Source organism: Mesoplodon bidens, assembly GCF_964165515.1.
Source record: "Mesoplodon bidens genome assembly, chromosome: 2".
NCBI classification, from domain to species: Eukaryota; Metazoa; Chordata; class Mammalia; order Artiodactyla; family Ziphiidae; genus Mesoplodon; species Mesoplodon bidens.
Genome location: NC_138177.1, coordinates 39,966,164 through 39,993,794, shown reverse-complemented (window position 1 = coordinate 39,993,794; position 27,631 = coordinate 39,966,164). Strand labels below are relative to the sequence as shown.

At 36.9% G+C, this 27,631-nt stretch overlaps 1 protein-coding gene across 3 annotated transcripts in view; it reads right to left on the bottom strand.

Annotated features, from left to right (window-relative positions):
• The window catches only part of DHX9 (DExH-box helicase 9), a 53,834-nt gene that overhangs the window by 5,311 nt on the left and 20,892 nt on the right, over nt 1–27,631 (bottom strand). For 2 of the 3 annotated variants that reach the window (XM_081223494.1, XM_081223495.1), the window contains exons 7-24: nt 25,309–25,355; nt 23,688–23,824; nt 23,313–23,402; nt 23,046–23,207; nt 22,830–22,907; nt 22,103–22,294; nt 14,067–14,208; nt 13,541–13,623; nt 10,113–10,269; nt 7,909–8,009; nt 6,374–6,587; nt 6,095–6,189; nt 5,722–5,795; nt 4,374–4,526; nt 2,157–2,317; nt 1,215–1,326; nt 465–626; nt 242–369 (exon numbers count right to left, since the gene is read on the bottom strand). In XM_081223494.1, the coding sequence (XP_081079620.1) occupies nt 242–369; nt 465–626; nt 1,215–1,326; nt 2,157–2,317; nt 4,374–4,526; nt 5,722–5,795; nt 6,095–6,189; nt 6,374–6,587; nt 7,909–8,009; nt 10,113–10,269; nt 13,541–13,623; nt 14,067–14,208; nt 22,103–22,294; nt 22,830–22,907; nt 23,046–23,207; nt 23,313–23,402; nt 23,688–23,824; nt 25,309–25,355 (2,288 nt within the window). Of the gene's footprint in view, nt 1–241; nt 370–464; nt 627–1,214; nt 1,327–2,156; nt 2,318–4,373; nt 4,527–5,721; nt 5,796–6,094; nt 6,190–6,373; nt 6,588–7,908; nt 8,010–10,112; nt 10,270–13,540; nt 13,624–14,066; nt 14,209–22,102; nt 22,295–22,829; nt 22,908–23,045; nt 23,208–23,312; nt 23,403–23,687; nt 23,825–25,308; nt 25,356–26,198; nt 26,325–27,631 lie in introns of those variants that run through there. The other variant, XM_081223496.1, reaches the window with a different exon arrangement.

Genomic DNA, 27,631 nt, shown 5'->3' with positions numbered 1-27,631 from the left:
AAAGGTCTATTAATCATCTCTACTAAATTACAATTTGAACATTATAACCTTTTGCATCCTGTAAAAGACTGAATTAATGTGAAAAACTGATTATCACCAGAGTTCAAAGAACTAAGAAATAGTCAGGAACATAGAAAAAGCAAAGGGTTTAATGTTTGAAGCTAAAATATACTGCACTGTCAATGTGCATGTATTACATTAAGATTACTTCAGATATGTCTTAAGAATGTGAGAATCTTACCTTCTGGAAATCCAGAATTAATCAGAATCTCTTTGAGCTGAACTTTGGCTTCCCAGGTCATTCTAAGTGTAGCCATATTGAGTCTTTTGTGCTCACAAAAACGTATCTCTGCTTCTTCTCCACCCATTCTGAAACAAATAGGTTGTTAAGAGTCATTCCCAAAGCCTAAAGAACTAGATACAGTTCACCCAAATCTTATAACTCTCCTCTTTCAAGCCCATACCTAGCATCATCCCAAGCTTGGAATACTGATAAAAGGGCCACATGATCAGAAAATCTGTTTCCAGCAAAATTTCGATGGATATAACCCAGTCGCTTTCCTTCACTGATGAAAGGCTCCGGAAAGCAGGTGGCAGCAGAGATGGTACAAACGGCATCTCCCACACTGAAACAGACAGGAAAATTCAGTCTAGATCACATTCTTGTTCCAGCAACTTGGGCAGTATTGTCAATTGTGGGTCAGTCTTTATTGGCTATGATATTGCTTAGCACTGAAACTGGCTGAACAAAAAGAATTTTACAGCTGCTCTCCAGAGGTAAAAAGGGAAAAAAATAATGAGTTCTGATATAATGGAAGCATATTTTCCATAAACTGACCAAGTATTATATTTTTCCTTTAACATTCTCCCTCATCTTACAAAATCTCTTAATCTTCAAAACCTTCTAATAACATATACCTGTTTTCCTAATCTTTCTCTTTCAAGGAAAACTACTTAACCTACTTAATAACTGCACTTCTCTTTTGAGAAGTCTGTGCTCTTTCCCCCCAGAAGTTGGGCCCAGGTGTCCATCCATTGGAACCGTTTGTTCTTCTCGTTTCACACTTTTCTCTGTATCTAAAGTATGCCACTTCTCTACTGAAGAACATTTAGTTTTTTCTTCTATTCGAGCCCATCCTGTTTTTATTGGGAGGGGGATAAAATTCTAAAACTGTTTCACCATTTAACTATCAGCAATAAAACAAAGCACTTACTAGAAAATACACCCCATTATCATCATTTTGCCAAAACGAGGCTCAATGGGGAGTTTAGCCAGGATTCGTCCCAGAGGAGTCAACTCATCATTGGTATCTAATGCATCAAGCTCTGTGGGGAGATATTTCTTTGTGAGCAGAAACAGTAATGAACACCCCTTTAACCTAGGCAAAGATGAAACATTTGTTTATAGATTAAGGTTCAGATACTGCACTTAAGTTTTCCTCAATTGTCAAGCCAACTGCCAGCACCATGCTCATAGCCAACAATTCTCTTCACTCAAAAACAGAACAAAACCAAATTCTAGGGCACCTAACATGAAGAAGGTACTAGAATTAGGCCCTGCAGCCTGTAAAGTTGAGTACAGTCCATAAGAAGTCTGTAAATACAGTAATAACTGTAATAGCAGCATAAACAGCTACATGCTCTAACAAGTCTGATAGCATCTGTTGATAATTTCTAGAAAGAAATGAAATCTGGAGAATAAAAGTCTGAAGTTCACATAGCAGGTGAGCGCGACATTCAAAATTCAAATTCAGATCCCCCTGGACTCCAATGCCCTTATTTTTTTCCATCATACTACACTGCCTCTGTAAGTGTGATAAGAAAATATAAACAGATGTTCTATGAAATGTACATAAAACACTGTGGGTATCATGAATAATCCACGTTCTGTTCTGATCCTTAACCACTGGTTAAGAGATAATGTGTGCCTTTTCTCCATTTTTTCCCCCAAATAAGACTCACATCATCCCTTTCTTACCTTATGTTGCTCGTTTTATATACTAACCACACTAAGTACATTAAGCGACACCGGAAGCTTTGTTATCACAGCCCTGTGGACTATATCCTCTTCTGGACTCATTGGTTCAGTGTTACTTGCCAGGACAGGACAGATGGTATAACTAGCATGTGTTCGGCAGGTCTGTATTTGTAGGTACCTCTAAGCGTGTGCTCTGCTTCAATCACAGCGTCCAAAGGCGGAGGTTCAATTGCCTTGGCCAGGAATTGGCCAATTCCTCCCAGACGCAGAAGTTTTATGCTCAAAGCAATTTCATGCAATGGTGTTCGGAACATCTCCGGGGTCATGTGGGTTTCGAGTCTAAGAGAAAATAAGCATAAAATAACCATCTTCTCTTGTGTACACACACGTTTATTTAACAAAAACTTCACAGAGAGATAATCAGGAATACATAGAGCTGCCCTTCCCTCATCCTTTTACAATTACAAGAACGTTTTGTATTTACTACAAAGACTCTCTGGACAAGACCCTCTTAAGTGGTTGAGTAGTGGCTTACGACTTTACCCTTATAGCTTGAAGGCATTTTCAACTGAGTGAAGGAGGATGAAAAATTATCCCAAATCTCTAATGTTATTACCCCCACCCATGGCTTCTTCAGGTCTGGTTGCTGACAAACATAGGTTAAAAATGGTAGCGAGACCTTCTGTGGGGGATGCAGGCTAATTCTAGTATCTCCCTGCTACCTCTTCCCCCGCTTCCTGGTCTGTATAAATTTCGTGCCACTGGAAAGGGTCTTACAGATTATCTAACCCTTTAAATTTTTAGTAATAAAAACTATTAATATAAATCAATATTAACAACAATAATAATAGCTAACATTTACTGAGAGTTTACTACGTGCCAAGTATTATTCTCAGTATTTTCCATTACTGACTCACTTAATTCCGCAAACAAATCCTACGGGATTAGTATTGTGTTACCTTCCTTTTTCAACTGAGGAAAGAGACATAGAAAGGTTAAGTAACAATCTCATTTTGTAGAATGGGGAAACAAAGGCCTAAAGAGTGTAAATGTTTAAGATTATGTGATACATTAGGCACAAACTATTAAAATCCAGGTCTCTACGTTTCCAATTCAGGCTTATTCTATATAAACTATTTATAATGAAGATTCATAGGAACCATTTAGAGGTGAATTCCAACATTGCTGGTAAGACCTAGATCAGCTTTAATCAGGTTTACATAGATGCATATAGCATATCTATTCCTTATCCTACAGAGAAAAGAACAAAAATCCCTTATAGATCTATTCATGCTGTTAACTAATTAGGAGCTGGTTTTACTCTAGTATTAGAGTAAAGTACTTGTTTATTCAGGTCAAGGGACAAGCCAACCTTTAAAAAGAACTAAGTGTCTTCCAAATGTTGCAGCCAGTCTCCTGCATTAACTTCTGATGCTCAAATAAACAAACATTTGTAATTACTAGGGAGCCATATGTTACCAGTATAAAAGCAAATCAAAGCTTTGACCTTTCTTCAGTGTGCTATATATATCTGGTCACCTAAATTAGTCTGTCCCACAATTCTTCATTGTGGTACACACACAAACACACCTCCTAACTCTACCTTTATTATCAACTGGTTAAAGCTAATGTACACCACACTGATTTCCGGAAACATACAACTAAATACATAACTTCAGCCTATAATTCAGAGAGAGAAGTATTTTTTATTTTTTAAACTGGGGGGTGAGGTGGGAGGCAAGGAATAACGACTTTATTTGGAAAGCTAGCAAACTGAGAAGATGGTGAGCTCGCACCCCAGAGAAGTATTTTTTAAACCAATTGGTCTCATCCACAAACATTCTCCAAAAGGATCTGTGGTATAAACAGAAATGGACAAGGTATTAACAGACTTGGATTTCAGTCCTGGAGAAGTCAGCTAAGCTTCTTAAGCTTTGGCTTCCTTACCTAAATAATGCCCTCTGTTTCTCAGGCACATAAGGAGGATCATATGACAGAGGTGATGTGCTAATGGGGGGGTAGGGGAGGGTGTCTATAAATACAAAAGTATTGTTATTTTAAAGTAATTTTTCAGAAAAGTTAACCATTCCATAAATATCAGTAATCCCAAAGTGATAAAGATGTGTGGTGTGGAAAACATATGTTATGCTTTTAAAAGGTTATTAGTAAATAGTAAATCGGTATCAAACATGCCACCATTGATAATTTCTGATTTCATCCTTACCACAATCTCACTACCTAAGCTAAGTTTCCTCCAATTAACTGGAAGCACTTATGTTCTGAATTAAGTTTATGTCAGGGCAGAGAGGTGTGGGGAGGGGTGTGTGTGTAAAAGGCTAAAAAAAAAAAATCCCCAAAAAACCAACTTCATTCTTTACTCAAGAATTGGTCTTACCTCTCAAAACGAGCTCGGCTACAGAGGTGAAAGCAGAATCCAGGCCGTACACGGCCAGCTCGTCCTTTCCGCTGCTCGAGGTTTGTTTTGGATGCCCAAACTGTAGCATAATTGGTCATATTGTTGTGAGCAGTGAACAGCTTCACTTTTTGCCTAAATAGGAAAGAGCAGTTAATTCTAAAACTCACGTGTACTATCAATACATAACTATTACATTTCCACTAAGTGGCAGACGCTTTCCAGTCATGCCTACTTGCGATGTCTGTCTGTGAACAGCACCGATAAGAATTTGACTCTGCACTCTTTTAGGCTGCCAGCCTGCTAGGAGGCAATATAATATACATGTGCCACTTACCAGCTGGATGATCTTGGCCAAGTTACTAATCTTTCTGTGCCTCATTTTCCTCATCTGAAAACGAGTATAATACTATCACCTACCTTGCAGTGTTTTTTATTTATAAACATTATGTGAATTAATGAACATATAGCACTTAAACAGGACCTGGCACGTGCAGGTAAGTGAGTGATAATTATTCAAAGCCAACTCTATTCCGAAGTTCAGTTTAACTTTTAGGCAATCTATGATCTAAAGGCTATGTGCTAAACTGGAACATGTGGCACTTCTGATGACCTCACCAAGTGGTGTTGGCATGGTCCTCTTGAACCCCTAAGCAACCTCAGAATTTGTCAATGTTACACATAGGCAGCTGGCACTAAATGACTGGGATTGGCACAAAGGAGGGGCATGCTATTCACCACTCTCTAAAGTGGGCATTGGCAAATCTTCAATTGCCAGGAAAGGCTTAGGGACTTCACAGAGAAGACATGAGGCACAAACTGGCTAGACAGAACAAAGTTTCGACGTTTCTGTCCTCTCTGTGTATCAATTAGCATGTAATTACTTTACCTATACACAATGCCTCCCTGTGTATTTCCCAGGGTATCTCATACCAAATATGAAGTCTTAATTCTTAAGTAGTGTCCTACAAATAGGACACTGGTCATGAGCTAAATATTGGACATCTTTATACACCGAAGAGCATGCCATTGTATGGCAGTGGTCAATGGAAACACCCAATGGGAAATGAGCAAAACACCAGCAGACAAGAATAAGTGGGAAGCAGTCAGAAGTTAGTGTTAAGCTTCGTCACTTTCTACCATAACTGATATGACGATCAACACCAAGAATCATTAATTACACTATAACTCAGTATGTACAGATGCAGCACAGTAATTCTGACAGTAAGAGAACACAAGAGTTTTAAAAATAAGGTGTTTTTGATTCTGTTAACTGATTCTAGACATTACATGGAGTATTCTAAAGGCAATGGGTTCCTTGGGAACTTACTTGCAGGAGTCAATGACATAAACAACATCATTTATGGTAATGCTTGTCTCAGCAATATTTGTGGACAAAATAACCTGTGAAGAAATGGTATTAAGAAAAATTACACTTCAGAAACTATTCTCCTATTATGTACTTAAAAGGAATGGTCTGCTTATGTAACAAATGACAACAGAATTACAGAAATCTTCAAATAAATCACTCATTCATTGACTGGATAACTGAAAAACCTACTAAGCTCATGAAGAAAGAACCCCTTTTTTCTTCCTCAATTCAGATGGATTACAATTTTTTTGGATAGCTCTTTGAAGGTCTGTATTAGTTGTCTAATATCTACGTTGCTTCCAACCCCGTAACTGTAATGTCTACTACTTACCTTGGTTACTCCACCTGGTACTGGATCAAATACTTTGCGCTGTTCCTCTCGAGGAATCTGAGAATGCAGAGGTAGAATCTGATACCTATGGCTTCCTATAAAAATATGGAAAAGTTAAGGTCTAAAAATAGGAGCCGAGTTTAAAACTTTTCTACGTTATGCATGTTTTTAATCAAAAATTGATACGACACTAAATTTTGTTTTCACATATTGGCTAGGGTGCAAGCAAAATCATTCATTTTTCACTCAAATAGTTGAGAATTCAAAGAAGACTCATACCAAAATGTGGATTCATTTCCAAATGCTTCTGCATAGTATAAATCAAATTCCAGCCAGGCAGAAAAACCAACACAGCTCCAGGAACATTGAGGGTCTCGATGTACTTAAGTAGAGCCTCGATGAGTTCAAAAGGAGTTTCTTTCTCATTCAGTTGAGCCATGCTCATCTTTGTTTCTGGACCATATTCATCACCACAGATCAGGTTGCAATTTGCCTGCAAAAAACAGGGAGACATATTTTGGACTGTCTCCATTAGTACAGCTCATGAGTTAAGTCTCCTACATTTGTTCTTAATGTTCACATGACACCTAATATCCTTATTGATTCTAGCTGATTAGTCGTATCTGGCATATAGAAGAAATTTAATTTTCAAAAACCACTGCATGGTGACATACTGAATTTTTCTACTGACCAATACTTCCCATAGGACATGATAAAAATTCAAGCACAAACGCTTAAATTTGACTCTAAAATTTCTAATGGCTCCTTCTACCAAGCTTATTTCTCTCTTATGACTATAAACTCTTGGTTTTTCAAAAATATTTTCCTTACTGATTAATAAACTGCCCCTATGATCCTCTCTTTGTATCAATTATCATATAATTATATATACACAATATCTTCCTGTGTAATTCCCAGGCTCACTCATACCGGCAGACAGGGTATTTGATCACCTCATCTACATCTGAAATAATGTGGTCTGTATTTTCCAAAAAGCCTGCCTGAGAACCAATGATAAACCAAACCTTCAGTAATGAGAAATGAAGTTGTTAACAATTGATTTTTCCCCCCAAGAAACTTTCTAATTCATCGGATTTGAGGATATAATTCATAATATAGTTCATTTATATCCTCAAATCTGATTAAAAATACCCAATCCTAGGTTATGCTTATCAAATTCTGCATTGCTGGCTGCCTTGTAGCATTCATTCTGTTCATGTTTCCAGATTCAAGATGCATTTTTAAATATCATTGGTCTAACTCTGAAGCACTACGAAATAAGTGTCACTTTTCTTTCCTGTTTCTTAGGAAATCCCTCATCATCCCCCACTTTAATACTCTCTCCATCTGCTAATGTCATTACCATACAGTCTCTGTAACTTAGGACTGTAGCTGCTGTTGCTTAAACTTTATTGTACATATGGGTCACCCGGAGGTCTTGTTAAAGTGTGGATTCTGATTTAGGAGATCTGGGGTGGGGCACAAGATTCCACCTCTCTACCAGTTTCCCAGGTGCTGTGGCTCATGGAAAACACTCTGAGCAGCAAAGCCTTACAAAATGGGAGTTATTAAATATCTTACTCCTTCCTCTTTTTAACCTTTATGCCAGAGATGATTTAACTCATGGTATGAAAAGCGCTTTTCACTGAACATGGAATTCTTTGGAGTGAAATGTATCAATTAATTCAAAGACAGACATTACAGTCAATTTTTAGTTTTTTTTGTAATGCTAACTCATTGCACGTTTTTACTAAAATCATTCCCTGCAATAACAATTTTGCCCACAATGAAAATTCTTCATGAAATTCACTTACATCATCATCTTCACCACTATCATCATCCTTATCCTTCTTCTTCTTGTCCTTTGGTGGAGGAATGAAGTGGGTCATCTGAATACAGTCTTCCAAAAAATATTCTGCCAGGGCAATCCAGTCAGGTTAAGTACTATCAACTTGCAGAATGGAGCAGTCTTTAAAACTCATTTTCTAATTCATAATTCAAAACTACCTTCATACCCTTCAATCTGATTCTTCACACCTGCCAAGAAACTTCAGTGTCAATAACCTCTTTTTCCAATCAAACTCAGTGTTTCTATCTCTTGGACCTTGGAGGAGGGTGACGTATCTCTTATACATGTTCCCACAAAGCCAGTCAGGATATCCGCTATATACAATATTCAATCAAACATTCATGGAATGCATATTGTGCTCTATGTTGTACACTCCCACAGTGTGGGTGTTATATATGGAAATTACTATCAGTACAGTAATATACCATAGTCCATCCTTCCTCTATCAGGATATACAGATAAAAATAGGTTCCTTTTAGTTATTATTCTTAAAAAAGGACTTCAATGTGAAGGTTGGAACATCTACTGATCAATTATGCTCCTGACGTTCTTTGAAGTGTTCAGAAGTGTTTCAGAAGTATCTCATAATCTAAACACTTCCCCTCTATACCCTTAGAGCCCCAAAGTACCATTCTCATCTCATTATATCAAAGGTACATACTATCAACATGACTCATCACTGATGATATTAAACTTGATCAACCTGAGGTAGTGTTTGCCAAGTTAACTCCATCGTTAAGTGACTCATTTCCCCCTTTCCATACTCTACTCTTTGGAAGCAAGTCATTAAGCACAGCACACACTAAAGGAGTTAAGCATCACTTTTCTGAGGTAAGAGAGAGTATCTACATAATTTTTTTCTAGTTCTTCCATATCACAGCTTTATTACCCACTTATTTATTCAACCACCATATAAATTTATGGGTACCTATTTTATGCTTCAGATTATAATCCAATACTACGTTTTCTACTTTTTTGTTCCAACTATTCCATTTTTGGCCACTGAGAGTTTTCATGTTGACTCCTACGTCCCTTTATCCCCTTCACTGTTTTTTTAAAGCACTTCCTTACTTTCTGTCACTATAAGATGTTTCAGGCTCATCTTATATATTCCCTGCCTCAGCTTCAGAATCAGTCATTTCTTCAAGGGCAGCTGGTTCCCTTAACTGGAGAATGGTATTGGAAACATGATCTGGGTGTTGGGCATGATCCTTGCTACTGGGATGTCATTACTTCTAGGCCCGCTCAGCAGACAGAGCTAGGAAATATATCTATGTATGCTCATCCATGGATCCATACACATGTATATTTAGTTTTGTATCTATCCATTTCTATCTAAACACGAGTTCTTACTAATGTCTCCAACTGTAATCCAGTACCACAGGGTTCATTCAAGCCTTCCCTCATACTTACCTGTAACCTCCCACTCCAGCAGTAAACCTGGTTCCCACCATCTGTCATCCATTTAATTATTTTTTCAATGCCAGTATGCATGCAAAGCAGTTGCAGGATTATTAACCTGTACCCTCGTGAGATATGAGTGCACTGACTTTTATCTCAGAGCTACCCTCACCTTCTGAATTTCAAGTTAGCATCCTGACATAGCCATTCATCATTTCATATGTACACTGAAAATTTTTTAGCTTATTTTCATGCCTTCAATTAGACTGTGCTGTAATTAATTTTTAAAACCAAGCTACTAAATGACTATTCTAGAAAATGGTGATGACAAAATCTTCTAAATAAACTCTTAACAGTCAGAAATATTTGACCTTGAAACACTCATCTTAATCTCATTTCAAGATCTGCCTGCTCTGGTTCTAGGAAAGATTGATCCTCTAGTTAATCTGACCCTGGCTGCTTAAACTTTTAACAGTTATTTCCCATGAACATCTATAGGCATATTAATTTACACTTGGCTATAAAATCTTACAAGTTAACTTTAGCTGTAAGGACAGGAAATTTACTGGATATGCAAACTCCTCAAGTTGTAAATGAAACTCACTACTGCTTGACTAAAACCCCAAGAACGTTATGATGCATTTTTGATACCCTCATTCGGATTTTATTTTAAATATCCTTTAAACTATTACTCCAATCTCTAGGATTAAGAAAGTCCACACACTACAAAAAATGTTCACCCTCCCATCCCACCCCCACGATATTTACCTTGAACTGGGTAAGTCCTCCCATAAACTTCAATGATTGGGCAACTGAAGAAATATTCACAGAACATGCTCGTATCAATAGTAGCAGACATGAGAACAATGCGAACTTCAGGATATGCCTGAACGACATCACGCAACACTACCAAAAGGAAGTCAGTCTATTAAAACACAAACACAAATGGAAAAATAAATGCATTGAAAAGTCCTCGCTCACAAGGTACAGCTAAAAGATTTCTTGTGTTAATAAGCCACAAGGTATCAGTGAAATTCAGTTTCTTGGGCGGCTTGTAGAAGTAAGATGAAGGATTACAGTGGGATACGGTAACAGTATTTTTAAGAACAGTTGTAACCTACTCGTTGTGGGAATTAGAAATGAGCGCTACTAGGGTAGGGGAAGGGAAGGGAAGAGAAAAAAAAACACTAACGAGAGGAAATTTTCAGTGAAATTTATATTTTCAGTTGCACAAACTACTAGAGAAAAGGGGAAAGCCATGATGAGCCAAGTATCAGTTTTCCAATCACCTGTAAAGTGAATCTTACAAATGCTGAAAAGGCTATGTTTAGTCCATTCAAACAAAATAATGGTCGAGACATTTATTATTTAATAATGTAAAGTTTCCATCAACCCACCAAACAATAACATGAAAGCTAGAACTCTGATAAAACTTTTCTCCAGCTATGGGGTCTTCAAGTCCATCACTCTGCCACCCCAAATAGAGAAATCCACCATCCTGAATCTTTTATTAGTCCTTTTCATATACCTTTCCTCTGTTCTATATGCATATCTAACTAGACATACATATATATATATATATATATATATATGCATGCATACATATATTTTAAGGTTTACCTATTCTTAACTTTATGAGAAGGTATATTTTATGTAATCTTTGGGGATTTCCTGTTTCACATCCTATAGCACTCTTAAGACTCACCCACGTGTGAATCACCGGAGTTATTCTTTCTGATGACTATTTAAATATCCCGATGTGTGTATGTACCCATTAATTCACCAGTAGATTTCTGGTAGTAACTACTGCAGGTATCTGGGTTGTTTCTGGGATTTTACTCTTACAAACATTTGCTACTCTGAACATCCTAGTTCATGTCTCCTACGGTACATACGCAAGTTCCTGTGGGTAAGTGTAGGTATGGAACTGCACTCATAGGATGTATAAATGTTGAACTTTTGCAGATAATGCTCAACTATTTTCCTAAGGTATTCCACCAGTTCATAAACCACTATGAGCAATGGATAAGAGATCCTGCTGATATTTATATTCTCTAATACTTGGCATCATCACTTAAAATTTTATTAATCAAATGGATATAAAGTAGATGTACCTTATTATGGTCTTGGTGTGCACTTTCCTATTCACCAATGAGACTGAACACCCCATATGTACTAGCCAAATATCATTCCTCTTTTGTAAAATGCCTATTTCCTTGTTTTTCTACTGAGTCATCTGTACTTTGCTTACTGATTTGTAGGTGTTTATATTTTCTATATTAATCCTTTGTTGGCTATATTGGAATCTTATAGCTTGTGGTTTTCCTTAAAGTATCTTTTGAATGAATACACAATCTTAATCTTAATACAGATGAATACCTCAGTCTTTTGTTTCATGGTTAGTGCATTTCATGTTCTAAGAAATTCTTCCAGAAGGTCTAGAACTATGTTGCCCAAAAAAGTTGTGGCTATTGAGCATATAAAATGTGCCTGGTCTAAACTGAGATGTGTTCTAAGTGTAAGATACACAGACAGATTTTGAAGACTTAATATGAAAAAACCCCGCAAAAAAAGTCAATATATTTTTTATATTGACTACATGATGAAAATATTTTAGATATACTGAGTTAATTTTACCTGTTTCTTTTCACCTTTTAAAATATGATGCTAGAAAAGTAAAAACTGCATGTGTAGGCCACATTATATTTCTACTGGATAGTGCTGTCTAGATGTCTACTTATATATTCTACTCGAGAGTTTTAAAACTGCTTTGGCATTTAAGTCCTTATCTATCTGGAGCTGATTTCTGCATCTGGTTGTAAGGTAAGGATCCAAGTTCAAGTATTTCCTTATGGATGACCTACTGTTTCCAGCTCCATTTACTGAACAGTCCATTCCCTTTCCACTGATCTGACATGCCATCTATCACTTACTCTATTATACTGAAGCTGCATGCAACACACTATCTGTTTCTACACTCTGTATTATTGTTGGTCAAACTGTCATCTCATCTACTATACTGTCTAATTATTATAGGTTCAAATTAAGTCCTGAGATCTGTAAAGCAAGACCCTTCATTCTGCTCTTCTACAGGAGTCCTTGTTAGTTTGGGCCATAAATCTTCCCTATAGGTATTTATAATCAGCCTATCAACAAAACCTACTGGGAATGGATTAGAATTGCATTCAGATGTGGATCAACTTCAGGCAAACTGACATCTATATTATATTAGCCGTGAACATAATCTGGTCTTTTCTAGTGTTTTGTAATGAAGTTTTGTTTTTCCTGTATAGGTTCTACATGTCTTTTTGTTGGACTTAGTCTTAGGTGTTTGACATTCTGACTAGTGCAATGGTATCTTTAGTTGTTTTCTAGCTGTTTGTAATGTACACAAGGCAACAGACTTTTGTATATTAACTTTTTTTCCCAGCCATACTGCTAAATGTTTCTCTTTTTTTTGGCCGTGTGGCATATGGGATCCTTATTCCCCGACCAGGGATTGAACCCGTGCCCCCTGCAGTGGAAGTGCAGAGTCCCAACCACTGGACCGCCAGGGAAGTCCCCTATTCTTTCTAATAATTGGTCTTTTAAGTTCTCTTGGGTTTTCCCCTTAAAGTGACATTTAGATAAGGTTCATCTGAAAGAGAACATATGTTTCTGCAAAGGTGTTTTTCCATTTTTACTGTGAATAATACATTAATATAGACCTGACAATCTTTCAAGAAAAGTTGACCAAAGCCACTTATTTTTGGGGAAAATAGTAATGATGATCCATGATGTTTCTAGTGTGACCTGGAATAATTTAAACTCTAAGAACATTGGTATGTTACCATGCTAGTAAAGAAAATACTGAAACATTTATTTTGATTAAGAAAAACTATTAAAATTCCATCAGCTATTCAGTGATAAATCATTAGTTCAGTTGCTGAATTATGCTAACTTAATGATCACTGCAATAATACTTACTTTACAATAAGAGGTCTTTACTTTTAGAACTCTGTGCTTTAACAAACGAAAAAAAAGGGTTTAATGGCTTTGCTAAAAAGGGTGTCCAATATCTTAGTGACTGAAGTTCATAACTTTGATAGAAGTTGTAAGCTATGGGAAAATGGAAATAAAAGAAAGACATTCTACTTCATTTCTCTTTATTCAGAATTTCAGCACTGGTACCTTACCATCACTCTCAAGTTACTTACATTTATGTCTCTTTCATGTATTTCATCTACAATTACATGACTGATTCCTCGAATGCCTGCTTCTAATTTCCTTAGGAGTACACCTTGAAAAGAAAATCAGAGTAAACACTGGAGATGAGTTTCTATGTTAAAGTAGGGAGGTAAGGAAAAGTGCAAAGAAACCAATTTCTAGACAATCAACTATGCTTCAACTACTATAACCCCAGCGTTTTAGGAAAGATATACTCATTGGTATATTTAAATTATTAAAGAAGTGATCATGTAGTCTGTAAGACATTTGTCTAATGAAAACATATTTAACAGTTCCAGCAACCTAAGCGGATTTCATTTGCTCTGCACTACAATAGCCAGCAGGTACATAACACCCTCCATGAAGAAAAAAACTGACAAAAGTTCTATTTAAATAAGAATTCTGAAACTGGGTTCTTGATTTATTATTTCCAGTCATTCTGTGCTATTATCAAGTTTTCTTCACAAACACAATGTAAACCCCAAGTGAAAGGCCAAAATAAAACAGATTACTGACCCACAGTACAAAACATTATACTGGCATGAGGGCGGGGAAGTATAGACTCAAATCGAACACTATAGCCACAACTTTTTCCAGGCTCTTCTCCTCTCTCATATGCAACTCGCTCTGCCACCGAAACTGCACTGATTCTCCTAGGCTGAGACAAGACAAAAAAAAAAAGTGATTTAAAAGATACAAAAATTAGTTACACTTGTTTATTAGGGTTATTAAACCAATGTAGTAAATCTGACCCACTGCCAGCTCAGTAATCAACAGAAACAATAATAGTAGTGAGAACATTTAGGAAGCTCCAAAGTTTATTAAAAAAACAAAAAAAATTACCACTTAATTCTATTGTAGACAGTTAAAAATGCTGTTTTTCATTTTGTATATAAAGTGATTCCAAGGTTTTTATAGAAAATAAAATTTCTTCACCATTGGCCCTAACTCTTAAATGGCATCAAGTGATTTTCCAGTAGGGAAGCAGACAGATCACACATGGAGAGCTTGTTCTTATAACTTCCTACCACAGTGCAGGCACATGTTTATAAAGAACTATTTAACTGAGATGTATGGGTTATCAGGAAGGTGAACAACCTCCTTTGCCATATCTACGATTTCATTCACTTATTAACTCATAAAGTAAGCAGTCATAGCTTATCTGTATTGATATCAGGTGCCACAAAAGGTGCTAGAGATTAAAAAAACAAAAAACAAAAAAACACCTCAATGAAATCACTCCTGGTTTTGATGAGCTTATGTAGCTGGGAAAACTGAGTGTATATTACCTTCTCCACCAATATACATGCTGTTAGCAATAAATATGCTGAACCCTAAGGACAATTATGGGTTAAAATTTTAAGTGTTGGACCTTAACTTTTATGAAAACTTCCAAAGTGTCCCCTGTCTTCTAAGTACACAAAACAGCATTTACTTGGTGGATACCATGGCTATTATGATATCCTGAATGTATAGCTATGGAGGTACATGCAGATTTAGACTATATGCTTCCAGGTTGCCTTGTATTTGACTTTGTCAAAAAGTTCCTGATGATAGATTGTATTTTAGTTCCTAGACTGAGAAAGTTCTTTCCGAGTTCCACATTTAGTTAAGTACCTATGTGATTATACCCCAGGTTATATGACATGACCACTTAGGAAATCAGAGGCTAATACAATCTTAATTTAAAACAAAAACCAACCAAACCAAAAAAAACTCCCAAACCAAAAAACCAGTAGCTTCACTAGAGCTATCAACATCCTTTGAATTAATATAAAACACGATATATTAATTTCTATATCCCAACACAAGAGTCCCTTACGGTATGGTATGTGGCTAGTAACACATACAGGTGAAGTGTACAATCACCTAGTTCATATTTATCCTGTCCAGCAAGGTAAGGGATTAAAAGATGCCATCTTGAACATACTGTACATTTTCCTGAGCTTATATTCTTTCTGGTTTATGTGCCTTGATTTGCTGAACAATGCTAGCTTTTAATGACCATTGCTGACCAGTTCTCTGCACCTCACTAACTCTGAATAAAAGTATTACATGAAGGACTGAGTTATGCATTTGTCCATAAAGAGAAGCATTCTGCTATATACTTATGTCAGGGAATGTGAAGATGATATTCCACTAAAGGTATAAAATACGAAGTTTTTTGGGCATTTTCAAGAAGTTCTTTGCATTCTACAAAGAACAGGTAAATGCTCAACACTATTATGGCTTTTCTCTCCTTTTGTCTTTCCTACAGTTTTCAACGTTTCTACTAAAGAGCTGGCTTCTAGAAAAACTTCAACTCAATTAGGATATTTGACTCTTCTGAGGTGTGTTTCTGTGCTACTGGATACTCAAGGATTGCTTTTACCAGCTTGAGGCTACTTTCAGGTCAATCACCTTTGTAGTTTCCAGCCTTTTAAAGTGAATATGGGTACAGCCCTCACCTCCCAAGCCATCACGACATAGGCTGTTACAAATTAACACAAGAAGTGCTAAAACCACCATCTTCAGAAGCCCTACTGGCCAAATTTCCTTGAGTAAAAGCAGAAAACATCAATATCAAGATGACTATTCAAACAGCAAAGAAACAAATGACCCTACAATCTCCTTTCCATGTTTTGTATGCTTCTCTAACTTATCGCCTTCCAATTTCAATAGCCCTGACTTCAAAATAAACACTTAAAATACATATTAAAAAGAGAAGTGCTTCTTTTATTCATAGCTGATCCAATTGGAAATCAGTATGATTCTTCCTGAGGGGAGTATGGCAAAATGCGTAAAACTTAAAATATGCATACCCTTTGACCCAACAATTCCATGTCTAGGAATTTATCCCAGTGAAATAATCCAATGAGAGTATAAAATGTATGTACAAGTATATTCATCCCAGCACACATAAATACCAAAATATTAGAAACAATCTTAAAGTATCTCCATCATTTAAGAATAAAATAAATGTATATGCATAAAATGGAAAATTATGAAGTCATTAGAAAATTATTCCATTGCTTTAATAGCAGGTGAGCTGTTACATAAAGGGGACAGGTTAGGATGGTGTACATACAGTATATGTACATGAAGTCTGAAAGGATAAAAGCCAAAAGTAAAAATGATTACTTCTGGATGGTGGGATTCTGTGTGGGCTTTGGTTTCTTTTAAAATTTACTTTATTTTCTAATTTTTTCCCCAATGGGTATATAATACTTTTAGAGTCAGAAAAAAGCAACTAAAAATAAAATCTTATTCTCAGTATAATTCTTAGCTCATTATAAATATCCACAGGATAGGCATTTTGTGTGGGAGAACAATGCTTAATGTAAAAGACTATTAATGTTTAAACACTTCTCAGACTGCATGCTACCTGATAACCTATAAATGGGTTGCTCTATTTATCCCCTGAATAATTTCTCTCTTTTCCCTTGGATATTCAATAACTGTTTTATATACTGCCCTACAATGAATAAATACAAAGCAAGGTTCACCTTCTTTCTACACCTGCAGAACTACCTTTCCACATATGGTTTAACTTATCCTCTCTTAAATATTCTATAGTATATAGAAATATTCTATATTCTATAAATAAAGATTCAAGACTATAGAGACACCCCAGAACAATCATAATTAACATCTGTGTAACAACAGTAAAAACCATGACTGCATGTACTATTTTATTTGTGCTTCAGAATATAAGTGAGATTTTTTTTCCATAGATAAAAACACAAGTTCACAGGTAAAGGTATTTTGCCTAAATTCATATACATGACTTTAGATGTAATACAAATTTTCTTTACTCCCAACTAAGCCTTTTCCCAATTATTCTGCCTCTTGTTATAATTTTGTTGTATTTAGATTAAATAACAGAATAACCCATTTAAGTGAGACTAGTTAAAAAGTAGTGGTGATGAAAGCAAGGGATAATGTTAAGTCATTCCAACAGAATACTTCAAATTATCCTCCAGCATATGAGCTTTTCTTTACATTTTCACTGCATATTTATCTGCTCTCATTTGCTCTGTACAATCTTATTACTCTTGCCTGGAGACCAGCCATAGTAGTAGTTAGTTCTAAGGGATTACCTCTTCTTCACAATTCTATGTTCACTTTAATTAATTAAAACAGCTAATATTACCGGTAAAACTTTCCATACCACAAGCAGCTAAAGACCTGTCTCAAAGTGTTCTTTTGCAGTATTCAAAATCTGCATCCTTTATACCCCTCTTGACATTTATCCAGAACTGTAATTTCTCTTCTTAGCGATCTATAACTGAAAGAGTACTGCTTTCAGAACTTTGCACCCCTATTTCTCATCTGGGTATTTAAATACATGGTAACAGAACTAGGCTGCAATAAAATACAAGATTTCTAAGGCATCAGATATCACAAAACATACCAGACTCCACTTTCTCTATTTTCTAAGTTCTGAGCTTATTTTACATGACAGACAGCTGTATCCAGAAATGATGGTACCTTGGGGTACGTGCAGGATTGCCAAAATATTCACAGATGTTAATTTAACATACTTGATTTGCATCCTAGCAATTTTAATTCACCTCTCTCAACATCTTTAAGGTCAGAAAATAACTATTTCCTATTTTCAATTGTTGCACACTCACACCCTAAGTTTTAAGTGGCTTGAGTATGAATAGCCTGAAGGCACAAAAAGGATACAGTGAGTTTGGTATAGAATTTACACTAAAGCTGGTGGTAAGGTTACAAGTTAAGGTTTGAGCTACTCATTCTATTTTATTCTAGTTCACAATAACTCTCAACTTGTGCTCTATGACTTGAAATAACACATTTAACCAAGCACATAAAAAACTTAGGTAATGACTTCATGTGGTTTCCTATATATGACTGCAAGTGGAGGAAAAAGGAAAAATGAGGGCTTCCCTGGTGGTGCAGTGGTTAAGAATCTGCCTGCCAATGCAGGAGACATGGGTTCGAGCTCTGGTCCCACATGCTGTGGAGCAACTAAGCCTGTGTGCCACAACTACTGAGCCTGTACTCTAGAGCCCGCAAGCCACAACGACTGACTCCGTGTACCACAACTAGTGAAGCCCACGCACCTAGAGCCCAGGCTCCACAATAAGACAAGACACCACAATAAGAAGACCGCACACTGCAATGAAGAGTAGCCCCCGCTCGCCGCAACTAGAGAAAGCCCACACGCAGCAACAAAGACCCAACGCAGCCATAAATGAATGAATGAATCGAAAGATGATACAACAGTGATATACAAAAATTATTAACACTGTCTCAGACTGCCTTAACAGAAGTACTATATAATACCACAATTATTAAGAACTGTATTCTAGGGCTTCCCTGGTGGTGCAGTGGTTGAGAGTCCGCCTGCCGATGCAGGGGACACGGGTTTGAGCCCTGGTCTGGGAAGATCCCACATGCCGCAGAGCAACTGGGCCCATGAGCCACAACTACTGAGCCTGCGCGTCTGGAGCCTGTGCTCTGCAACAAGAGAGGCCGCGACAGTGAGAGGCCCACACACCGCGATGAAGAGTGGCCCCCACTTGCCGCAACTAGAGAAAGCCCTTGCACAGAAACGAAGACCCAACACAGCCAAAAAAAAAAAAAAAAAAACTGTATTCTACAATGACCAATCAGTATGTTCAGGCCTACCTTCTCAGATAGGATGCTGATGCTTCGAATGTGCTTAACAACCGTAGACTCTGTCTTCATGGCTGAACTATAGTTGTTTATAAAACAAAGGAGATATACTAGGACACCATACAAACTTTTGAAGACTTATAGGTACGAGAAATCAGAGACTGATTCGGGGACAAGCACTAGGACAAAAACATGGAAGCCACAGAATGTCGATTTCATATGACAGGTCAGTCATTTGTCCAAAATCAGAAGACACAGGCTACATCTCCACACAACTGGAAAATTTCAAGCAGAAGTTAGGTGACCATCTATAATAAACATTCCACCCTGAGTAGAAAGATGGAATAATTCTCTGAAGTATCTTTCAATTTCATGAATCTATCACTTTATGAAGCAATACAAATAAAGAACTAGTGGATAAGTGAAAGCTGTTTTATACACAAAAGAAGTAGAATAACATTTGATCCACACTTCCACACTGTAGCTTCACTGCTCTTACGTTTGTTACAGCCTACATATAGAAATCTGTTCATTTTACAGATGAAACCACCAAAAATGTCCAAATTATTTGGGAAGGGACACAAGTTAGTAAGCAAATTATACAAAGTTGAAGGCCACAGTACAAAAACTATTTTTGTCTGGAACAAATAGAAGCCATTTTTGTCTGGAACAATTTGGATTTGATAAGTCAGACAGTAGGTGAAAAAAAAATCACTTCTCACTTGGGTGGGAGTTAGTTTTTTTCATACTCATGACATGCAAGCAACTTCAGAATGAGACCATAGGTGTTCAGCTCATTTGGTGAATTCAGCCATTTCTGCCTATATGGCTGAACTGTTTTGAATTTAAAAATGGAGAGTGGTAGTAAGGAAGGAGGGCAGAGCAGAGCTCAAAGTTCTTCTGTAAAATGGCGCCCTCCTGAACAATACACCTCCTGAAAAATCAGATAAGCATTAAGAGCAAGTATATTTTATTGATGTACTTGAGGTTGGAACTTCTGCTGTGAGGCAAAGAAATCATAACCAGTTTTGGGAGTGAGAAGGGCAATCAAAGAACATTCTGAGAAGAAGAAAGCTAAGGGTCCTATCCCAGAAAAATGGAGACCTATTATATTTTTTTCAAGCTTAAAATATCATCCATTTTAAATGCATTCCTTCAGTCATTTTTTAAGGCCCCCCCAAACCCAACTCTCCTATAAAATATAGAGGCCAATTTTAAGACATACTTCATTTCAGACATGTTAAAAAAAATATGGTTTGCACATGTCCACATAAATGCATGTGTATAAACATCTTTTGCTATTTCAAGATTCATGACTCTCCCCTGAGTATCAATTAAGCTTCCCAGGTTAAGAATCCCTAAGTCAAGGTCTGAGCCAGCCTGAGAGGTAGTATCTGGCTACTTGCAATGCTCTCCTTTCAAGTGCCAGAAGTACAGGGTTAGAGCTGACAGGAACTGCTTTAACCTAAGAAGACTGCTCTTCCCTAAGCACTGCGACAAACTTGCAGGCACTGCTTACTGCTAGCAAGGTAACAACAGAATGTAGCAGTCAAAAGGGGGAATACTGAAGGCCAACTGTATGGTTATGAATCCTAGTTTCAACAACTTCCTGTGTTAACCTTGGACAATTTTAAATCTCTTTGTGCCTTGTTACTAAAAGAGAAATATTAAATAATATAGTATTTATATCTTAGCATCATAAACTTTAAATGAGTTAAAAAAAAATCAACTGTTTAAAACAGAAGCTGGATAGAACTACCATACGACCCAGCAATCCCATGACTTGGCATATACCCTGAGAAAACCATAATTCAAAAAGTCATGTACCACAATGTTCACTGCAGCTCTATTTACAATAACCAGGGCATGGAAGCAACCTAAGTGTCCATCAACAGATAAATGGATAAAGAAGATGTGGCACATATATACAATGGAATATTACTCAGCCATAAAAAGAAACGAAATTGAGTTATTTGTAGTGAGGTGGATGGACCTAGAGTCTGTCATACAGAGTGAAATAAGTCAGAAAGAGGAAAACAAATACCGTATGCTAACACATATATATGGAATCTAAGAAAAAAAAAAAAAGGTCATGAAGATCCTAGGGGTAAGACAGGAATAAAGACACAGACCTACTAGAGCATGGACTTGAGGATATGGGGAGGGGGAAGGGTAAGCTGTGACACAGTGAGAGAGTGGCATGGACATATATACACTACCAAATGTAAAATAGCTAGCTAGTGGGAAGCAGCCACATAGCACAGGGAGATCAGCTCAGTGCTTTGTGACCACCTAGAGGGGTGGGATAGGGAGGGTGGAAGGAAGGGAGACGCAAGAGGGAAGAGATATGGGAACATATATATATGTATATGTATAACTGGTTCACTTTGTTATAAAGCAGAAACTAACACACCACTGTAAAGCAATTATACTCCAATAAAGATGTTAAAACAAACAAACAAACAAAACAGAAGCTGGTGTATAGTATGCATTCAGCTAAAGTCAACCATTTATCTGTTTTTCTATCTTTTTCTATCTTGTCTACTCTTGCTCTGACTGGTTTTTGTTGAACATTAAGGTGATAAGATAAAGAGAACCAAGGTTTGGATGTAAACTTAAGGAGAAAGTACTCTGTTTTGTTCAATTCTAGGCCCAAAGACTCCCTCTAGCCCAGACAAAAAGAATCCTCCACATGGTTCAGTTTAGCTTATCTGTGAGTTATACTGGATTAACACAGACTTAAATTCCTTTCATGCCTTTCTTTTTCTTAATTTAAAAGGGCCTAACACTCTACCACTTTCAGAATTTTATGTCACTACAAAGGGGAGCTGATCAAAGAATTAGGAATGGTCAGGCTTCTAGGTGTTTCCACCTCTCCAACCCTATCCACACCAGGCACACACCTCGTAAGCTGGCTTGCTACTTACCTGAGTTACTACAATATTACACTCTGCTGCTCGGTCATTCTGGATAAAGTCATCCAGGATAAACTGGGGAACTTGTGTGGTTTTACCACATCCAGTAGCGCCTCGGATAATAACAACTGGATTTTGACTAATTTCTTCCAGGATTTCACTTTCAAATTTCTTCACAGGCAGTAACTCTCTCTCCTGTAAGATCTGTATTAGAAAAGTTACACCTCAAATTTCTACCAACATACGTATTAGAAACAACTATCTTAATTCTAAAAAAAATTTGCCATCTCTATAAAAAGTTATTCCTTTCCACTGGCTGCGTATTCAAAATATACTTTTTCATTAAAGAATGTATATATTTATACCTCTAGTTGAACGGTCTCTTTCCATTAAATTTCTGAAGAATCTATCTTTTGGCCTATCCACACCCTTATTTTCCTCCTTTTCTCCCTAGACATTACATATACATTTCCTTTAACATTTTAAGTTGTTTCATTCAGAAAATACCAAAAAACTACCAAAAAAAAAAAGTTATTATCCCACATCTTCCACTTTAAGAATCACAGGCCCTTAACTCACAACAACTACCCTCAGAGGTAACTAGGATTAGCAGTTAGGTTAGTATCTTTGATCTACCTTACTAGAAACGGCAAAAACATATTATTCGCTGTCCTTCTGCCCATACCTAGAAAGTTCTAAGACTGTGAGCATCTTATGTCTAAATACTTCACAGACTTACTGCTTGCAAATCATGATCCTGTTCCAGCTGATACATTAATTCACTCTTGAGGTCCATGCTTATTTGTTCTGGAGTAGCCTGTAAAATGAGAAGGCAACAAGCACACAAAAGCATAATTCAGCTTCAAAATGAATCATTTTTTATCTAGATATCCTAATGAAATATATTCAAAAGTAAAACACGAGAGTCTGATCTCAAAAACAATGTTGCACTCACGTAAGCCAGGGGCCCCTCATCAATGTTGCTACTAGTCCAAGGATTCCAGTTGGATTGTGGAGGTGACCAAGGAACCACGCCCACTTGGTTCTGCCGCTGAGATGGCTCAAAATGAGCCAATTTGCCAAGGTTGAGTACAACAGGCACAGAAGGATCATCAGGCTATTAAAAATAACAGAAAACGAAACAAAACCAAAAAACAATACTAGTTGCTTGTCTGACTAGAGAAGTACAATACAAAGGTAAACTAAATAGCTGTATGCTTACTAGGGGCACGATCTCAAGATTTAGTTCTTGAATGATGTTCTGCAGCTGATGCTCCAAATCTTGAGAAAGGTTAACTCTGTAAGGCTCCACCTATAGAAAAGGGATGGCCATGAAAATCATGTAACATACACACAAACACTACTCAAATCTACTACAGTAGGGTTAAGAGTATGCAGTCGACATTAGGTCTACAATAGTCCTAAAGCCAACAAGTCAGTTCCCTTGTGAAAGAATTACTTAATGATGATTAGTAGGGCCATTTCCATTTCTTGAGGCGAGAGTCCTAAAACTACCAAACTTCTTTAGCCAAATATTAAACAGAAGCTAAATTGAATCTTACACTATCTCTTTGGGCAACTAAGTCTAAAGACTCACTGTCTCTCCTTCTTTCTTCTTTGTAAGTCCAGAGTAAGCTTCAATCACTCCAAGGTGGTAGAGTTGTCTGACAAGTGACAGTGCACAGGACTGTGCTGCCAATTTTTTATTTGATCCATGTTCGCGTGCAAAAATCCCTATAATTTAAGGTCAGGATTACCAACGACAGAAGGATAAATCGTCTAAGTAAAGAAAACATCTCAACATAAGCAACTAGGAGGTAAGGTACAAAAGCTGCCCTAAAATACAGAGTACGTTATGAGTTCTAAGTTCCTTTTCATTCTAACTGCTAACTTTAACAGCTTATCAACTAAATAGCCAACCATCTTGATTATAGGCACACGCTAAGACACATACAAATCATTATAAAAGCAAATAACCTATTTCAACAAAGTTGTTATTAACATCATTTGGCATTAAAACAGGGGAAGAAAAGAGTTTAATCAAAAAGCAAATCAAAGGAAAGAAAATGGGCCCAAAGTGCCTAGACCAGGAGACACCAATCTTCTTCTATGAAGGGTCAGATAATAAATATTTTAGGCTTTGCAGGCCACATCGTCTCTGTCACAATTACTCATCTCTGTCTCTCAAGGGTGAAAGCATTCACTGACAATACTTAAACCAGGGTTTGACAAACCTATGGGCCCAGGAACTAAAAATGTTGTAAAATTTTTAGAGTCATAAATATAAGACAGAAATAATGTGTGATATATGTGACCCACTAAGCTTAAAATATTTATCTGGACTTTTACAGAAGTCTGCTCTTCCCTGACATAAACAAATGACTGTAGCTGTGTTCCAATAAGTTTAAAATAAACTCCCATTCACACAGAGTAACTGATCTTTAAGGTCTAGGATAAAAAAATTCAACATCATCTCCTTGTGATTCATTCAAAGGCTTGATTCTATTAGAAGTCTTTGATATACTAAATTTAAGTCACCATAGTTAGTTGCAGAATTCTCAAGCTGGAAAGAATCTTTAGCCATTTCTCCCAATTTTTAGTGAAGTAAATTGAGTCCCAGCAATGTAGGTGTGATTTATTCAAAGTCACAATACTCGCTAGTAACAAAACCAGGTACACAGGGCTATTCCGTACTTTCAAGCATGACACACCGCTTGCTTTAAACTTACTAAGAAAAAAGGCAATATATCTTTGCCTTTCTACTTCCTTTATGAATAACCCCAACCTATTCCTTAAGTGCTTCCTCAGGGTAACCTTCTCACCTTTTCTTCTTGACTCTGTGACTCTTAAATGCTCACATTCACTTTTAGGCCTCCAATCCTGTCATCTGATTAACTCCTTTCTAAATGTCACCTAGCTAGCCTTACCCAAAGGAATTATATCTTTTATGCAGAAAGATAAAAAAACATTTAAAAATTCTTTGACAGTGGCAGATTCTTCAGTAGCCTACCACCTCTTACCCTTTGAAATGTAAACACAATCTTTCTTTTCACATGCAAAAATGGGAAACTAGGCCTTCTAATATTCTAAAATACCCTAAATGCTACCTTATATCATGGACTCTGTCAAATTAATAAAGCTTACATATATGTGGCTCAAGACTTTAAAGCGAATACTACTCCACTATACAAGGCTCAGAGTATCAGGGAAGCACTTACTTCTGCCCAGCTGCTTGATATAAATGGTCATTTCTGCAATAAAGCTCCTGTAAGAACATATATAAACAAGGTTAGAAATTTCGCTCTTAGAAATTATTAAATCCAGGACTCCCAAATCAGGCAGGCTTTCCAACTGCTTAGGCAAATCAAAGCAAAAAACCACTGTAAACACTTATGCCTGTTCAATCCTAGAACAAATGAAGTACATAAACTTCAAATAATGCACAACATGGCACGAGACAGCTGTAATCAAAGTTGATGAACCAACTGTTCACGAGAAGAAAATGTTAGGGTTCTTGGTTCTGTATTTACTTACTTTTAACTCTTATTTCACAGGTTGCAGTCTGAATAGCTAGAATACATTCAGTGAAAAGGAATTTTCCACTCAGCTTGAGGCCGAGAAATAAAATAGGCCTAAAACTCCTTAAATTATAGTTGTGATTGTTTTAAGATTCCTTTGCATGGGCCACCCACTAATGATTTCAATCTGCTAAGATAAGCTAAATATACGCAAGTATGCACACACACACATGGGTGTACAAACACTGTGCACATGTCAGTGGTCCCTGAGGCGGGGGTCTGATATCTGCCTGCAGTTGGAAGCAGCCCTTGATAACAAAAAATTTAGCTTACTTATATCACACTTTATTTAAATCAGGTCCTGGAGGATGAAATATTTTTGAAAATTATAGCTAAAATTGCTAGCAGATTCTAGGGAATAAATTTAGGTTTTAACAAGGGCAAAAATGCCCTTTGAAAACTATGCTTTCTGATCCTTCCACTACTCATGTACATTCTAACCTTGAGTTTGTGCTGTGAATAAAAGGTTAGGTGAGACTTTAGAAAAAAAATAAATGTTAGATTCCTTCCTATACCTCATGTGAACTGACCTTCAGGCACAGCGGCTTCAGGGGTCAAAGGCCACTGGCTTTCAAGGGAACAACATCCACCCTTTCATTAATGACACCGATGCCAGTATGTTTCTCAGCCAGGCTTAAAGTCAGCACTCAATCTCATTCTCCTCCACCTAGGGGGAACAGCAACACCAGAAATCAGTTTACAATAGTTTCCCATGTGATTGCTTAGTTCAGCCTAAGCAGCAGCACATGTGTGTATGAACACAGACCTCTGGTGTTGCTGTCTGTTATGCCTTTAAATAAAGGACATATAAGGAGCAATGCTGTCCTAGCTCCCCCAACTGTCTCTGCCTTCCTCATCATAGCCTGAATTCTTCAACTTTGTATCAGAAGCCAATAAGACACTTAAAAAAAAAAGTTTATAATAAGCTTGAGGCATACTTAAATTATTTAACTGTTCTTAAAGTCACCAAGTGCTACTAAGCCCAATCAGTGCAGAAAAACAAAATATTTTAAAAAAATCATCAACAAATGAATCTTTCCTTTATGACCTTTGAGGGTTTTAAAAAAGTCTGACGTTAAAATTAAGTATTTGAGAATTCAGGATTGAACAAAACAGTGGGAAGCAGGGGGAACCATGCTCTGAACATCATTTTGACCAGTGTCCAAGTTTTTTGTTAGTTATAATTATTTTAGGGCTGCTAGATGCAACCAAAGAACCCCTTGATTTTCAAGGGAAAAACTTTTGATGTATTTTGAATAATTTATTTTATATAAGGACAGCAAATTAAATCATCCAGATTTCCATTATAACATCCCCTCCCTTCCAATAAAATATCGTGCCCCCAGAAGAGTCTAATCCATATGAGCCTTCCTGGGAGTAATAATTACTACACCCTGGAATGCTCTCAGGAAGAACAGCAAGCAGGCTGAGAAACATACTGTCACTGTTAGAACAACCTCCTCCCTTTATGTTGTTTTATAAATTTAACAGAATAAAAGTGTGCTAATTTAACTCACATACAAAGATTGAGGCTCTCCTTCAGCTTTACAATAAGCCCTTAAAACTAGGACTGAAGAGCTGGCAACTTTCCAAGCTGATGGGAACTTTGGATCTAGACGCAATGCCATCTACCTCTGAACACTCTAACCTTAAGTGTCTAACTTGACGCATTGAAGAAATAAACATTATAACTGCCTCTTATACCACAGTGAACAATAAACTCACTACCTCTGGCTGATTTTTAAGTCAATTATGGACAAACCACTACTTGTGGCTACGAGTTTTGCCTCTCAGATTCGTAAGAGAACCTAAAAGTCTAGCAACACAAACAGCAGATTTTTGCAGAACTTCTTACACAGCTAAAATCACACTCCTAAGTGAAAACCATGGTAAACTGCACATTACAAATCAGTAACAATTTTTCTTGGGTAAAGTAACAATCTTTTCACAGTTTGCTGCTAAT